Here is a 14,300-nt window from a genome sequence, read left to right as displayed (position 1 = left end):
TTTTTAACTTCTCAGACACATTTGTCCTTTATTTCTTTCACACATTGTTTTTATTCCGCTTTGATTGGAGAGCTGAGTCCATCGCTATGATTGGAGAGCTGAGTCCATCACTTTGATTGGAGAGCTGAGTCCATCGCTATGATTGGAGAGCTGAGTCCATCGCTTTGATTGGAGAGCTGAGTCCATCACTTTGATTGGAGAGCTGAGTCCATCACTTTGATTGGAGAGCTGAGTCCATCGCTTTGATTGGAGAGCTGAGTCCATCGCTTTGATTGGAGAGCTGAGTCCATCGCTTTGATTGGAGAGCTGAGTCCATCGCTTTGATTGGAGAGCTGAGTCCATCACTTTGAGGTTGCAGACTGCGGCACTCGTCCTGCCCCTCCTGCCCTCCCCCCTTCTTTTCACGCTCCTGTGAGCTTTCCAGCCGCTGTGTCAGGAGCTCTGTGCTGTTTACACAGGCTGCTCTGCTAGGAGCTCTGTGCTATTTACACAGGCTGCTCTGCTAGGAGCTCTGTGCTGTTTATACAGGCCAATGATGCAGGAGCTCTGTGCTGTTTACAGGAGCTCTGTGCTGTTTACACAGGCCGCTGTTTACAGGAGCTCTATGCTGTTTACACAGGCTGCTGTTTACAGGAGCTCTGTGCTGTTTACACAGGCTGGTGAGGCTGGAGCTCTGTGCTGTTTACACAGGTGGGTGAGGAAGGAGCTCTATGCTGTTTACACAGGCTGCTGTTTACAGGAGCTCTGTGCTGTTTACACAGGCTGGTGAGGCTGGAGCTCTGTGCTGTTTACACAGGTCGGTGAGGTAGTACCCCAATACCCCAGAGGGGGCGCTGGTGCTCACTCCCTGGGTGACGCTATGGCTAGTTAGCTGCGCTGAGGGGACATCTATCAGTGCTCAGTCTTTCTGTGCTCAGGATTTGATTCTGAACGAGGCTCTTAATCTTCCGCTGGGCAGGTCAGCCGGGCGCTCAGAGCACACCGGTTCTGTGCCTGCTGGCCCTGATTTGGACAAACCTCCCTCCAGTGGGCTCGTGTAAGAGCACCCACACCGTCCCTGTGAGCCTGCTGGGGGCTCTTATTCGGTACACGCAGCGCCTCTCACAAACGAAAGGAATAACGCGCGTAAGAGTTCAGTCGCTACGCAGATATTTTCTGTGATCCGCCATGGCCAGGAGCGAGCCGCCTTTATGGAGCTGCTCGTCCCGTTAGCCAATCAGAGGTGATGCCGCACACGCAGAGAAGACAGCTTGCGTCGTAATACTTTGAGTTCCCCGTCCCACTCTCAGTTAGCACCTTTTTTTCTACCCTGGTAGAACGCCATAAGGCTCATCATTTTAGGGAATTCTGAGATGTGCTCTGAATCTGAATCAAGTGTGTTTACACAAGGACAGATGGCGCAGAACTGGATTTACACAAGGCCTGCGAGTCTGCGGTCCTCTCGGTTATTTCTGTTAAACCCATTTTGTTTAAAACCCTGAGAAGTGCCTCATATAGGCCTGCGGTGAGCCCTGCCAGCCTGCTGTGTGACTTGGCAGATTTCAGTCTCAGCCCTTCTGCAGGGCTTTTGAGTGAATATTTTATGGGATGACGCGGTGTCCACTTGTTGTGTTTGTTACTGGATAATTAATGGGGATTAGTTTTATCACCTGTCTGGAATGTGGGGCCATCGGGCCCTCGTTCATCCTGGGGTAATCAGCGCAGATGTTGCCGATGGATACGGGGGCTCCAGCGCACAGGAAGCACACAAGCTGAAACCGCAGGAAGTAAAAGTTAACATTAATTAAATTAAATCCAATGTAACCGTTATGGCTACTGCTGTAGCGAGCTTCACTGTACTGTGCTGCAGCTCAGGAGCTGCCCTGCCTTTCTGTCCAGGGGCAGGATAGACATCCAGCTTTTTATGAACATAGCAGCTCTGCGTTGAATCTTTTCAAGATGGCTGACCTGGTAACCTACATTGGCTAGTGCCTGTGAAAGTGTCGACACTTTCTTGGCTAGCTCACTGCATGTCCTTCTTGTGTATGTCCTTAAGGAAAATATGTTTTTTTGGAAATGTTACAAAACATGTTTTTAACCAAGTTTTAATCACCCAGCAGCAGTGTAGTTCGATGTTAGTGAATAGAAAGAGTTTATGTGCTGTGGTTTCAATGCAAATGACAGTAGAGAATGTTCTCTCTCTCCTGCTCTAACACCTGGTGTTTGCGGGTTAATTAGCCATAACTAACTTCCATTAAATATTTAAATGATTAACCAGACAAAGTGATGATAAAATATGGAGATATTGCAGTATTGTTTACAGTAGCTATAACTCAGCTGTAGCATGAGCCAAAATAACAAAGGCTTTAGGCAGTGAGCGACATTTTACTTTGTGGTTTCATGTGAATCGTGAAGTCACGAGTTCCCACAGCTAAATTCATGCCAAAATATAATTTTGCATAATTACGGTGTAATCTATCCTTCATATTTGCCAATCCCCGGGGCTGCCTATGGCCTCAGTTTTTGCAGTCTGTTGATTAGAAAACTTTAATTGATGTAGACGTGAAAATTAATACAAATGTGCACCACATCTGCACAAAATAAAAAGGAGACAATATCAAGTTTGAAACAGAAAGTACCGGATTCTCCCTGGATTATGTGGTTATGATAATTCTGTTCAGTTAACACTATTAACATTTCATTGGTAATTCATTGCCTGTTAAATATAGTTCCATTCGTGATAATGAAATATAAATATTTAGCCTTCATTAAAATGTCAGTACTGTACTCACATCTCCTGCAATTATAAAAGGTGAGTGTGTTGAGCCCACACTGAAGTAACTGTGGATCGAGGTTAAATAAGTGAATAAGTAAATCATGGTGGTGAAATTTAGTAAACTGGACATGGAGCACGAAATCCGCAGGTTTGAAATCAAGACGCTTGAGCAAGGAGCACACACTGACATATAAATAAGAAATGTTTTGGAGTAGAATTACTGATGTAACATGTTGTGCCTTTTTTGGATTAGCCTCTACCAGCTTAAAACAAATTTAAAAAAAAAAAAGGTTTTTAGAGTTTCCCTAAACATTTCCCCCATTCTTCCTGTCTAACTTCCTCAACTTCCAACACAGCTGTCAAGGATCATAGATGGACTGTATTGCTGATATCTTGCCATACAATCCCACGTCTCTGTTTGACTTTTGAGGTTGGGGCATTTTTAACTTTGATTGGAGAAAAACTTTTTTGTTTTGTCTTGTGAGTAGAGCCAGTGAAATGGGTTCCATGTGAAAGATGGACTGGATCAGAGATGGACTGTCATTTTCATATCTTGCCATGCAAAGTTTTTGCAGGTAAATTGTAGCAAGGAGGCAGCATGTTAAATGCCTGTTTGTGTCAGTACTGCTGTGTTTGGGACGTGATGAAGAATACGGTTGCTTTCAGTTTTTACGATCTTTGAAGCAATGAACCGCGTCACTCCTGGCTATGATTAGATTGGTGATCAGATTGTCTTGCTAGTTGGGAAATTTGAGAAGGTGGATATAAAGTTTTGCTGAAAGGTAAAGAGAGATGCAATCACCTCCTGCTACGCTTCCATTACGAGCCACTGTCCTTCATCACGTTTCCGTCTCGTTTGCGCGGCAAAACCGATCTATGATGATTACCGTAGGCCTGCTTTCTGCAGGGGAGCCTCTGGTACCCAGAACCTTTTTAGAATCATAAAAATGAATAATTTACCGTAGAAATAGTTCTGAAAGTGACTCGGGCTCTGGGATAAACGCCTCTCTCTTCCACGTGTGTTCATTAGTGCTCCACAGCCTGCTGAGGCGATGGATAGTTTGGTCTTTTGTGAGCAAATTATCTTACGGTTAGCTCAACACCTTCACAACCACTCTGCTTCTTTCTGTTGTCTGTGATGCAGTTTTTCTCTTTGACAATTCTCTCTTTTTGTCCTGTACACTTTACCATGCCTGTCTCATTTCCACATTAAATGGAAATATATACTTTCATTTTTTGTTTTTTTGACCTTTTTTTTTTAGTTTCTTAGTTTTTTGGAGTCTTATTGTTTGACAGTCGAAGTATGTCACAGTATCAGAAACTAAAATGACTTGTGTGGGCAGATGTTGCGTGCTGAAGCATGCAGTTAATGTTGGAGAAAGTGTAGTTCAGCCGTTTGACCTGCTGCACACAGTACATGATTCTTTTCTGCTCATAGCCAAAGCGAAACATTCAATCTGCAGGTATAGACAAGATCCTCCTTGTATCTTTGAAAAAAAATGGCCATCTTGCCTTAAGTCTGTGAACAATGGCAACGTATCTCTAGCATTGACAGGTCTGCCAAACAGCTCATTCATTCAGTGAGTTCTCAGATTAGCATGTCTAATGTGTGTTGATATTCTACCCAACTACTGTCATAGGAATTCCATATTTATCATTGTGCCTGGTTCCCTGGTCAGTTCTCCTGTCTGTGGGACTGTGTACATTTCAGCAGAGTCAGTGTTCATACATTAACATTATTTATCTCTGTTCCTCCACAATGCTACTCTGCACTGTACAGTCTGAGAGAATGCAGAGAAGGGACAACACAGTGAAGTGTTCAGTGTTAAATCAACTCTTACAGAGTGCATGCGCTGTGAAAATGAGGGTACACTGGGAGCATTGTGTAATGGGGATGGTTCACATGGACCGCGGCTGGACGGGGGGGGGAAACATGGTGGAGGGGGGTCAAAAGTAAAGGCAAATATGGAGGAAAATCTGCTTGAGTCAGCCGAGAATCTGGGACAAACATTTCACACATTTTAGCGTGGCTGTGCTCACACGCCACAGACACACGTGCCCCTGAGTTAGAAATGCCCCAGCCTCAGCCAAGGGAGATATGGGATTATAAAATATGATGCATTACTGTCCATCTGCAGTGTGTTCCTTGACAATCATGTTCTGGAACTCGTATAAGAATTTAGCCAGGAAGAATGGGGGAAATGTTACTGTAAAAACATCACTTAATATTATTTTAATCTGGTAGAGACTAATTCAAAATTATTTAGATTTACACAGGGAAATGTAGTCATTTTAAAATTTGAATTAAACAAAAGATCCTTGCTTCTTACTCAGGGGTCCTGAATTTGAACTTGCAGCTCCATGTCCAGCTTACAGAATTTCTCTCATATTTCAAATCATATTTCAAATGATATTTCCTTATTTAACCTTGAGCCACAAACAGTGGAGCCACAGTTATTTCAGTGTGGGCTCAACACACTCACCTTTTATAATTGCAGGAGATGTGAGTACAGTACTGACATTTTAATGAAGGCTAAATATTTATATTTCATTATCACGAATGGAACTGTATTTAACAGGCAATGAATTACCAATGAAATGTTAATAGTGTTAACTGAACAGAATTATCATAACCACATAATCCAGGGAGAATCCGGTACTTTCTGTTTCAACCTTGATATTGTCTCCTTTTTATTTTGTGCAGATGTGGTGCACATTTGTATTAATTTTCACGTCTACATCAATTAAAGTTTTCTAATCAACAGACTGCAAAAACTGAGGCCATAGGCAGCCCCGGGGATTGGCAAATATGAAGGATAGATTACACCGTAATTATGCAAAATTATATTTTGGCATGAATTTAGCTGTGGGAACTCGTGACTTCACGATTCACATGAAACCACAAAGTAAAATGTCGCTCACTGCCTAAAGCCTTTGTTATTTTGGCTCATGCTACAGCTGAGTTATAGCTACTGTAAACAATACTGCAATATCTCCATATTTTATCATTATGTGTATTGTTAATCATTTAAATATTTGTTGGTAGTTGGAGGCTAATTAGCCTACAAACACCATCAGGTGTTAGAGCGGTGAAGAGAGGACACTCTTCTTTAGTGTCATTTGGGAATTAATTTGGAAATGCGTGACCTCAAGATAATTATACTGAAGGCAGGCTATGTGCTGCAGGTCCCGTGAGTATTTTATTTTTCAGATTTTCCGAGGTACTGTATATGATTGTGACCTAAAAATGTGCTTTTCATTTTTTTTTTTCATTTTTCACTCAAATTCTTTTACTTTGTCTCCCTCCCTCCCCCTTCCATTACATATACACATGTACGCTGTTTATTAAGCTTCACAGGAGTGAGAGAGTGGATAAGCCAGGGTCTGTGGGTCATAGTTAAAGTGACCTTGCTTATGAGCGGTGTGCCGGTGCCCTCGCTCAGCCAGGCCCAAACGCCAGATGAGCGTGAGCAGAGCCGTGATCAGTACTGTACCGCTGTACCACTCCAAACTCTAAAGACCAACTTTGCTTGTTATCCAATTGTCCCTGATGGTATTTTCCCAGCCAATCACCCTCCAGCCAAACAGACTTTGAATTTTAGTGAGTAATGCCTTCTGCATGCTGATTGGAGGGCGTGAATAAGCTCCTGCCCGTGATTGCTCAGTTTTACGTGCGTACATTAGCTCAGATGAGATCGTGGGTTTTCACCAGAGCCCCTGCCTGGCCTCACCCGAGGCTGGCGAGGATGTGGCATCGCTTGGCATCGCCGACTGGCGTGGGGCACCTTCCCTCTGACACGGGGCCCATCCCTCTGACACGGGGCCCATCCCTCTGACACGGGGCCCATCCCTCTGACACGGGGCCCATCCCTCTGACACGGGGCCCATCCCTCTGACACGCTGCCCTTCCCTCTGACACGGGGCCCATCCCTCTGACACGCTGCCCTTCCCTCTGACACGGGGCCCTTCCCTCTGGCACGGGGCACCTTCCCTCTGACGCGGTGCCCTTCCCTCTGACACGCTGCCCTTCCCTCTGACACGCTGCCCTTCCCTCTGGCACGGGGCACCTTCCCTCTGACACGGTGCCGTTCGCCAGCAGGGCAGTGCCAGCTATCAGAAAGTAATTCACCTGAGACACAACAAATTTATACCCCTCAAAACCAGAGTGGCAAGCTCTTCTTAGCCTGGGGCCGTGGCATTCTGGGACACGGCAGGCTCAGATGCGCTGACAGACAGGACTGTGAATGTTTTACGTCTGCATTTGTTTGGTAATGTTGTGTTTTCTTAGAATGAGGAGTGAGCTGGCAGTCAGTGCCTAGCCCGCCGCTGGCTCAGACTGCACCGCGCGGCACTTATTCCTGTGTTGTGTAGGTGAACTATAAAGCATTTTATTTCATGCTAGTTTCCATTACTTGTGAGTCATTATATTGTTAGCGAAAAATTGCAGTGTTGTAAAAAGTGATAATGTTCTGCGCCCTGCTGAGCTGTTACAGTCTGTCGGTGTTTCATGCTGTGCTGTGTGTGTGTGTGTGTCTGTGTGTGTGTGTGTGTGTGCGTGCGTTAAAAAAGTGAAAATAATGGGAGTGTGGTGTAGAGGAAACGTCGGCTTCCCTTCTCTCTCTCAGCAGAGCAGGGCAGTGTCTTCCTGTTGTAGCAGCCCCAGGAGACCGAGCCCAGCCATGTTGGGGGAAATTAGAGCCTCATAAAAATAAGGCTTTTTCACACAACCTGAGAGAGAGAGGGAGAGGGAGAGAGAGAGAGAGGGAGGGAGAAAGGAAACAGGAGAGAGAATGAGGGAGGAAGAGTGAGAGAGAGAGAGGGGGGAGAAGGAGAGAGAGAGAGAGAGAGAGAAAGTGAGAGTGAGAGTGAGAGAGTGAAGTGAGCAAGCTCCTAAGCATGTGAAAGAGGAAGGAAGGATGGAAGAGAAAGTGAGAGCTCTTTGGCGGCGTTGACGCTGCAGTGAAAATGAAAAGTGCTTTTCAGGTGTGTGGCGTGTGACTTCCTGTTTCTTGAGTGCGTGCTTGCAGGAGAGACTTCCTCTAGCGCTGAACGGGATAGGCGGGGGGGTCCGCCCCCCCCCCGTGTGCTCCAGTGCCTGAGCACGCCTCATGTCCATGTCCTCCTCTGTCTTTCAGCATGCAGGGAGCTGTGCACCCCGGCACCGGAGAGGCACCTCAACGTGGTGGTGCACATCTCCGTGGTGAACACGCAGGAGCTCAGCCTCGCAGCCTACTCCTGCACTGAGGTCGTGGAGGTGAGTCACCTGAGCGGCACGCTCCTGCTGTGTCCCGCTGTCCTTCTCTCCCTCTCCACCTCTCCTTTCCTCCCTCTCTCCCTCTGTCCTTCTCCACCTCTCCTTTCCTCCCTCTCTCCCTCTGTCCCTCTCCACCTCTCCTTTTCTCCCTCTCTCCCTCTGTCCATCTCTCCTTCTCCACCTCTCTCCTTCTCTCCCTCTCCGTCCCTCTGTCCTTCACTCCTTCTCCCTCCCTCCCTCCCTCTCTCCGCACATTTGAGTCTGTGTTCAGGAAGCTGGGGCTCTGGAGGCTGGGCTCAGACCACAAGTGTTCAGGCAGCAGCTGCTGCTCTCTGAAGAGCAGACCTCAGCAGGTTTGTCGGTGCTTGGCAGCCGCCTTCCTGTCATGATTAAACTTGTCTGTCGGTGAGAGCTTTCTTTCTTTCGCTCCCCTTTTTTTCCATGTAGGCATACCGTCTCCCACGAGTGCACAAAGAAGGGCTTCTTTGCCGCAGATTTGATTTTCCAGGGTGTTTTCGTTAGCGATGGAGCTGGGGCGGCTCGGGGGCCGGTCTGTGGCGAGCGCGGGCGGCTCCTGACCCGCTAGCTAGCGTGCGCGGGACCTCTGCCTGCCTGTCCGGGACCTCTGCCTGCCTCTCCGCCCGCGGTATGAGCAGACGCGTTCTCCCGCCCTGTCTTACCGCGCTCAAACGCGTCTCCGTCTCCCGCTGCGTGTGAAGCTCCGGACCGTGCCGGAGCGGGATGGCCTCGTGTTTACGGTTCCCCAGAAGGAGGGTAGGTGGCGGTGTTTTTTTTTGCCTCTCCGGTGTCTGAGCTAGCGTCTCTGCAGGATAACCGCGCTCACCTACAGGAGCGGTGGCGCAGCGTAGCGCAGGAGGAAGTGGCGGGCCGCCGCGGACGTGTTCTCGCTCCTGTCTGACTCACCCGCGCGCGCGGCGTTCTGTAAGCGCCCCGCGCCGCCCCTGAGAGGGGAACTGGGGCCGTTTCGTTATGCGCAGTCCAGCTCGGCCGCTGTTCTGGAAAGTCCTTCAGCGCTTTCGTTATTTCTGTGTTTACCGCCACGCCCCTTCTGCTCAGCGGCGGGCCTTTCAGCTCTCCTGCCCCCCCCCCCCCCGCTCGGGCTGCCCGCTCTCCTGCCCCCCCCCTTGGGCTGTGAGAGGGCCTGTGAGAGAGGACCTGTGAGAGAGGGATCTGTGAGAGAGGGAGCTGTGAGAGAGGGAGCTGTGAGGGAGAGCTGTGAGGGAGAGCTGTGAGAGAGGGAGCTGTGAGAGAGGGAGCTGTGAGAGAGGGCCTGTGAGAGAGAGAGCTGTGAGAGAGAGCCTGTGAGAGAGGACCTGTGAGAGAGGTCCTGTGAGAGGGGCTGTGAGAGAGGGCCTGTGAGAGAGGGCCTGTGAGAGAGGGCCTGTGAGAGAGGGATCTGTGTGAGAGGGATCTGTGAGAGAGGGATCTGTGAGAGAGGGGGCTGTGAGAGAGGGGGCTGTGAGAGAGGGGGCTGTGAGAGAGGGCTGTGAGGGAGAGCTGTGAGAGAGGGATCTGTGAGAGAGGGATCTGTGAGAGAGGGATCTGTGAGAGAGAGCTGTGAGAGAGGGATCTGTGAGAGAGGGCCTGTGAGAGAGGACCTGTGAGAGAGGACCTGTGAGAGAGGGCCTGTGAGAGAGGGATCTGTGAGAGAGCTGTGAGAGAGGGCCTGTGAGAGAGGACCTGTGAGAGGGGCTGTGAGAGAGGGCCTGTGAGAGAGGGATCTGTGAGAGAGGCCTGTGAGAGAGGCCCTGTGAGAGAGGGATCTGTGTGAGAGGGATCTGTGTGAGAGGGATCTGTGTGAGAGGGCTGTGAGGGAGAGCTGTGAGAGAGGGAGCTGTGAGAGAGGGCGCTGTGAGAGAGGGCTGTGAGAGAGGGCCTGTGAGAGAGGGATCTGTGAGAGAGGGCTGTGAGGGAGAGCTGTGAGAGAGGGATCTGTGAGAGAGGGCCTGTGAGAGAGGACCTGTGAGAGAGGACCTGTGAGAGGGAGCTGTGAGAGAGGGCCTGTGAGAGAGGGATCTGTGAGAGAGCTGTGAGAGAGGGCCTGTGAGAGAGGGATCTGTGAGAGAGGGATCTGTGAGAGAGGGCCTGTGAGAGAGGGATCTGTGAGAGAGGGATCTGTGAGGGAGAGCTGTGAGAGATCTGTGAGAGAGGGATCTGTGAGAGAGGGCTGTGAGAGAGGGAGCTGTGAGAGAGGGAGCTGTGAGAGGGGCTGTGAGAGAGGGGCTGTGAGAGAGGGATCTGTGAGAGAGGGATCTGTGAGTGTGAGCTGTGAGAGAGGGAGCTGTGAGAGAGGGCCTGTGAGAGAGGGATCTGTGAGAGAGGGATCTGTGAGTGTGAGCTGTGAGAGAGGCTGTGAATGAGAGCAAAGACAGTTTCTCTCTCTTTGATCACTGGAGCGCTTGCTGTCCGTGTCCTGGGCTGCCCTGCCATTGGCGGTGGGCGTGGGGGTCCCGGTGGCGGGCGGGCGGGCAGGCGGGCGGGCAGGGGGCCCGGTGGTGGACGGGCGGGCGGGCGGGCGGGCGGGCAAGCCTGAACGGGCCGTCACAGAGAGGAGGGCACAGAGCCCTCTCTCACCCTCTGCACAGAGCCCTCTCTCACCCTCTGCACAGAGGCCTCTCACACCCCGGGCCTGCCCGCAGGGGCAGCCAAACCGCTGTACGGGATTCGGGGGGTCTGGCGGGGAGAGGCTGGGCTGAGCTGGGAGGGGCTGCGGAGTGAAACGCGGTTTCTGTAGTAAGAGTGGAGAAGAAAAGCCCCTTTAAGGCCTGGAGGCTTTCCCATGGCTTTGGGGAAAATGTGAGGCGTGCTGGGCTGGAGCTCCAGAGGGGCAGGGCCGGGGGGGGCGGGCGGGGGGGGGGGGGGGGGGGGGGGGGGGGCAGGGGAAGGAAGTTCGCCGCTGCCGTTTAGCGACATTTAGTGCGAAGCGGAACGTACCAGGGTGGAGCAGGGCGGGGAGCAGGCGGCAGGGGAGGGGGAAGTTGGGTTTGAAGCAGCTCGTCTGCATTCTCAGCTGCCCCTGTCCCAGACTGAACGGGACGTCTGCGGGACGGTCAGCGTGGGGCTCCGATGTCTGCTGGTTTTGAGTGTGACCGTGGCCAGTTGTCGTTACCCTCTCTGAGCATGCCGGTAAGTCAGGAGACCGTTATTTTGGGTGTGAGACCGCGCCAGACGCAAGGCGAAAGAAAACGCGCGTTCTGTTGATGCCGCTCGTTTTGCCGGTACGGTGTGCTGGCGGTACGGTGTGCCGGCGGTACGGTGTGCTGGCGGTACGGTGTGCTGGCGGTACGGTGTGCTGGCGGTACGGTGTGCTGGCGGTGCGGTGTGCTGGCGGTACGGTGTGCTGGCGGTACGGTGTGCCGGCGGTACGGTGTGCTGGCGGTGCGGTGTGCTGGCGGTGCGGTGTGCTGGCGGTGCGGTGTGCTGGCGGTACGGTGTGCCGGCGTGGTGATGCCGCTCGTTTTGGCGGTACGGTGTGCCGGTGTGGTGATGCCGCTCGTTCTGGCGGTACGGTGTGCTGGCGGTACGGTGTGCTGGCGGTACGGTGTGCTGGCGGTACGGTGTGCTGGCGGTACGGTGTGCCGGCGGTACGGTGTGCTGGCGGTACGGTGTGCCGGTGTGGTGTGCCGGTGGTATGGTGTGCCGGTGTGGTGTGCCGGTGTGGTGAGGCTCCAGACGTGGCACCGCAACCACAGCTCTGTTCTCTGCAGCTTTGATTTTATTCCATATGTTTCCAAATCGACTGATGGACTGAGAAAAACGCCTTCCGGGGAAAGACGTGATAGGATTATGCAAATAAACACACCTTTGTTTAACAGGCAGTCCGCTCAGTAGCTATGTTATTACTGTGGTGATGTACACCAGTAACATAAATTGAAATAGAGAGTCAAAATTAAATCAAATACCTTTACACGTTCACTACTGGATAAAAATGTATTTCTGTTTCTGTGAAACATTAATTTATTGCTGTGGATTCAGTGTTTGAGAGTGACATGTATGTGGAGGTGTGTAGCTGGAGGTAATATTCTGTTCTGTGTAGAGAGCTGTAAGAACAGAAATGAGGGACACTCAAAGAATGAATTTTACCAAATATCAACTAGTATATGTCTGTGTTCTTGTGCAGAAGAATTATATGTAAGTCTTACTCGACTGACGTTTTAATTTCTAAATTAATCTGAGGGGTGTGCGTTTCGGTGGGTTACCGTCGTTGGTGTCGATTGGTGTCGATGACGTGGGAGTCATTATGTTGTTTGTGAAACGCTTCCAGTCATTTTCTAATTTTCTGATTAAATCACAGTTGCTCGTTATCCCCCCTCTCCGAAATCCCCGGGCGCCGCATTCCGAGCCCTCCCCGGGCGGGGTGGGGTGGGCGAACAGGAAGAGGAAACGGCGGCATAAACAGCCTGGCTTTGAACATGCATAATCACGGCGGGTTACTGAGCGCCCGCCGGTGTGAGGGCCAGGGGGCTCGTGTGAGGGCATGGGGGCCCGTGTGAGGGCCAGGGGGCCCGTGTGAGGGCATGGGGGCCCGTGTGAGGGCCAGGGGGCCCGTGTGAGGGCATGGGGGCCCGTGTGAGGGCCAGGGGGCCCGTGTGAGGGCATGGGGGCCCGTGTGAGGGCCAGGGGGCCCGTGTGAGGGCCAGGGGGCCCGTGTGAGGGCATGGGGGCCCGTGTGAGGGCATGGGGGCCCGTGTGAGGGCATGGAGGCCCGTGTGAGGGCATGGGGTCCCGTGTGAGGGCATGGAGGACCGTGTGAGGGCATGGAGGACCGTGTGAGGGCATGGAGGCACGTGTGAGGGCATGGAGGACCGTGTGAGGGCATGGAGGCCCGTGTGAGGGCCAGGGGGCCCGTGTGAGGGCATGGGGTCCCATGTGAGGGCATGGAGGCCCGTGTGAGGGGCATGGGGGCCCGTGTGAGGGGCATGGGGGCCCGTGTGAGGGGCATGGGGGCCCGTGTGAGGGGCATGGGGGCCCGTGTGAGGGCATGGGGGCCCGTGTGAGGGCATGGAGGCCCGTGTGAGGGCATGGGGTCCCGTGTGAGGGCATGGAGGACCGTGTGAGGGCATGGAGGACCGTGTGAGGGCATGGAGGCACGTGTGAGGGCATGGAGGACCGTGTGAGGGCATGGAGGCCCGTGTGAGGGCCAGGGGGCCCGTGTGAGGGCATGGGGTCCCATGTGAGGGCATGGAGGCCCGTGTGAGGGGCATGGGGGCCCGTGTGAGGGGCATGGGGGCCCGTGTGAGGGCATGGGGGCCCGTGTGAGGGCATGGAGGCCCGTGTGAGGGCCGTGTGAGGGCATGGGGGCCCGTGTGAGGGCATGGGGTCCCGTGTGAGGGCATGGGGTCCCGTGTGAGGGCATGGGCTTTAGCCTGCCAGTATCGGGACTCTGAACCCGTCTGGGGGGAACGCTGCTGTATTCGTGTTTTCAGCCCGATTGAATTCACGCCCTCAAGTTGTCGCTCGGCCCGGTCTGGTCAGTGCCCTCAGCGCTGGGCATTTTCTGGGTGCTATAGCACCCTCACTGCTGGGGTACCCCTTAATCGGGAGTATAGCGCCCTCACTGCTGGGGTACCCCGTTATCTGTGTGCGTTTTGGGGGGAGTCTCCAGAGCCGCATGGGCGTCGCAAGGTTCCGCGCAGCTGCTGTGAACGCGGTGTCCTGCGCGTCGCAAGGTTCCGCGCAGCTGCTGTGAACGCGGTGTCCGGCGCGTCGCAAGGTTCCGCGCAGCTGTTGGCGCACTCAAGAGTGCGTCTCCCTCTTCTGTCCCCCAGGGAACGAGAGACCCACTGTTCCTGACCGGAGTGACCTTCCCCCCGGAGTACCCCCTCAGCGAAGACACGCGGGTCAAGCTGACGGTGTACGATGTGAAAGACAAGTCCCCCGAAACGGTGAGTGGCTGAGGGGCTCTTTAATCACCACTTTTTATTTCATTATCCCAACTTGCGCTTCTGCAGTTTCTGATTAGACATGAGGAAAAAGGAGGATAAAAAAACACCGTGGCCAGGTGCGTACGCGATGAGTGTTGCAGTGGAGGAGGGTGCTGGGTCTGCGCCGGGCTCTGATTGGCTGGAGCGGGCTGGGTAAATGGCCGTGCCGGATGTCCGGGACATCGCTGCCGCCCGCCCTGGGGGGAGCTCACACGGCGAGCGGCGGCCATGATGGCGCCTTCATTAAATGCTCCGCAATAAAAGTGTGAAAGGACTCAGAGCGTTTTTAAGATTAAAGCGTGTAACAGTGTGCTGTTTTAACCGTGTGAGAGGCCAGTTTCACTAT

General features: G+C 52.5%; 1 protein-coding gene across 6 annotated transcripts in view; it reads left to right on the top strand.

The window, feature by feature from the left end:
* inpp4b (inositol polyphosphate-4-phosphatase type II B) overlaps positions 1-14,300 on the top strand; it is a 200,846-nt gene that overhangs the window by 92,670 nt on the left and 93,876 nt on the right. For 4 of the 6 annotated variants that reach the window (XM_035426138.1, XM_035426137.1, XM_035426139.1 and 1 more), the window contains 2 exons: positions 7,891-8,009; positions 13,799-13,915. In XM_035426138.1, coding sequence (XP_035282029.1) covers positions 7,891-8,009; positions 13,799-13,915 — 236 coding nt within the window. Of the gene's footprint in view, positions 1-7,890; positions 8,010-8,650; positions 8,784-11,039; positions 11,157-13,798; positions 13,916-14,300 lie in introns of those variants that run through there. The other 2 variants (XM_035426143.1, XM_035426141.1) reach the window with 2 other exon arrangements.

This window comes from Anguilla anguilla, chromosome 7 (assembly GCF_013347855.1).
Source record: "Anguilla anguilla isolate fAngAng1 chromosome 7, fAngAng1.pri, whole genome shotgun sequence".
NCBI lineage: Eukaryota > Metazoa > Chordata > Actinopteri > Anguilliformes > Anguillidae > Anguilla > Anguilla anguilla.
This window is presented reverse-complemented; position numbering and strand designations above follow the sequence as displayed.